Source organism: Frankliniella occidentalis, unplaced genomic scaffold (assembly GCF_000697945.3).
Source record: "Frankliniella occidentalis isolate FOCC.00 unplaced genomic scaffold, Focc_3.1 Scaffold18, whole genome shotgun sequence".
NCBI lineage: Eukaryota > Metazoa > Arthropoda > Insecta > Thysanoptera > Thripidae > Frankliniella > Frankliniella occidentalis.
In genome coordinates, this window is record NW_026267148.1 from 2,124,478 (window position 1) to 2,126,581 (window position 2,104).

The following is a 2,104-nucleotide window of genomic DNA, read 5'->3' on the forward strand; positions in this document are numbered from 1 at the left end:
ATACAGCACAGTGAACTCTAGCTCAGCACACTCACACCTAATGAAGGCTTGAAACCCCACCCCACCGGTCTTACCTGATTCGTCTGGGCCGCGGTATCGCCCCCGACTACTGTGCACCACGAGGAACAGCAGCAGCAGGGGGGTGGCTCTGGGCCTCATGGCGGGGATGGTGTGGGAGGGCAGCGCGTGCTGCTGCAGAACGCACCGGAGATGGGCCGGCCGGGGACTGATCCCGTGCGGCACCGGGGCTGCCACATTATGTCTAGGGGAGGCGGATGCCATCGAGTCGCGCCGAGCCGCCGGCAGGGCAGCGAGGGAGCGCGGCGGGTCGGCCCCCCTTTCACGTCACGTCCGGTCCTGGACCGCCCCCGAACAACGTCCCCTTACTCACGCACACCGGGAAACCCAATAAGTGCGTGAATGTCACACACTTTGGCTGCGTGAACGCCATTCGTACACGTGGAGGCACAAAGTGCGTACTTATCCCAAAGGAAAATTCACACTCCCTGTTTACTCCCCCGTGTGCACGAATGGGCATTTACACACCTGTGGCCGACATTCACACAACTTGCGTTTCCAGCAGTGCACCCCGGGACTTCTCCGGCTCTATCTTTCATCTCTCCGACCTTTGCGACATTGTATTGATTCCCACCCATCGGATTGACTCACCATGTGAGTCACATTGTGTGTTTCTTTCGCGGGTGCTGAAAGCCCGCTGGGTTGCCGTGCTGGCGGGTTTGTTTGCCGGCTCCAGTCGAACCGGGTGTAACTGTGAATGCGCAGCAGTGTTGCGGGTTTGCCTATCCAATTCGCCCGTAAGGCGCCATGGCCCCCGCAGCCCTGGCGGGCATGCAATCCCGCAACACTGCTGCGCATTCACAGTTACGCGGTGCGGTACACTCTCAAACCTGTTCTGATGGCAGGATGTCAGTATCTTTTAATAGAAATTCAGAACTTGGTTTTGCAATCGGTCCATGAAATGCGAAATTTATTTAGATTTATCTGATTTGGGAAAATATGCACAATGCGGGTTGGGTGGTGGCTGTTTGCAAGTCTTAAAAGTGTTGGCCATAGGACTTTTCAGTATTCAAATTTCCCGACCGTGCATCATAGAGCTGAACACTACGACGTGCCAGTTGCACACTTTTACTTCCGGTGTACACGCAAGTGGAGATCAAAGAAATTTGAATGAAATTCGTACGACAAATATTACATACCTTTGCGCGCCGTCGCACCCCGACGTTATGTGTGTCGCAGCGTTCGGCTGTCCATACCCCAACACCAAGTACGCGAAGCCCTTTTAAGCCACATTGAATAATGTGGACTTGACGGATTTTACCTTTCGGAAGCTGGCGACACATGCCACCACTCCTCTGGCCCTACCAACTACTTACGTATAACCAAACTGGGTCGTCTATCAGACGACTTGTTAAGGGTTCCATGTCCCACGAGCAGACGACAAAGATAAATCGAATTTTATAACAATGTTGTTATTTTTATTTGTTTTAAAACACCTTATTCGTTGTATTATCGTCCAAACCAAGGCCAGTACTGTTGGGGCCTGACGCCAAACTGGGATGTTGAAGCTTGAGCCGAAGAGCCTCCCGCCTGGAATCCTTGGCCACCACCTGCGCCAAACTGGGATGGATCCTCCAGCTTGAAATCCTTGACCGCCTCCAGCACCAAACTGGGTTGTTGAAGCTTGAGCCGAAGAGCCTCCCGCCTGGAATCCTTGGCCACCACCTGCGCCAAACTGGGATGTTGCAGCTTGAGCCATGGATCCTCCAGCTTGAAATCCTTGACCGCCTCCAGCACCAAACTGGGTTGTTGCTGCTTGAGCCGAAGATCCTCCCCCTTGCAGTCCTAGACCGCCTCCTGCGCCAAACTGGGTTGTTGCTGCTTGAGCCGAGGATCCTCCCGCCTGGAATCCTTGACCGCCTCCAGCGCCAAACTGCGATGTTGCTGCTTGAGCTGAAGATCCACCCCCCTGAAGTCCTACACCGCCTGCGCCAAACTGAGATGTTCCCGCTTGAGCTGAAGATCCTCCCGCCTGGAATCCTTGACCGCCTCCAGCACCAAACTGAGATGTTGTTGCTTGAGCCGA

At 54.5% G+C, this 2,104-nt stretch overlaps 1 protein-coding gene across 1 annotated transcript in view; it reads right to left on the reverse strand.

Moving 5' to 3' along the window:
- Window positions 1-2,104, reverse strand: part of LOC127748892 (uncharacterized) — a 6,756-nt gene that overhangs the window by 3,660 nt on the left and 992 nt on the right. Inside the window, exon 2 of the mRNA XM_052264314.1 lies at window positions 1,541-2,094. Coding sequence (XP_052120274.1) covers window positions 1,541-2,094 — 554 coding nt within the window. The remainder of the gene's footprint in view (window positions 1-1,540; window positions 2,095-2,104) is intronic.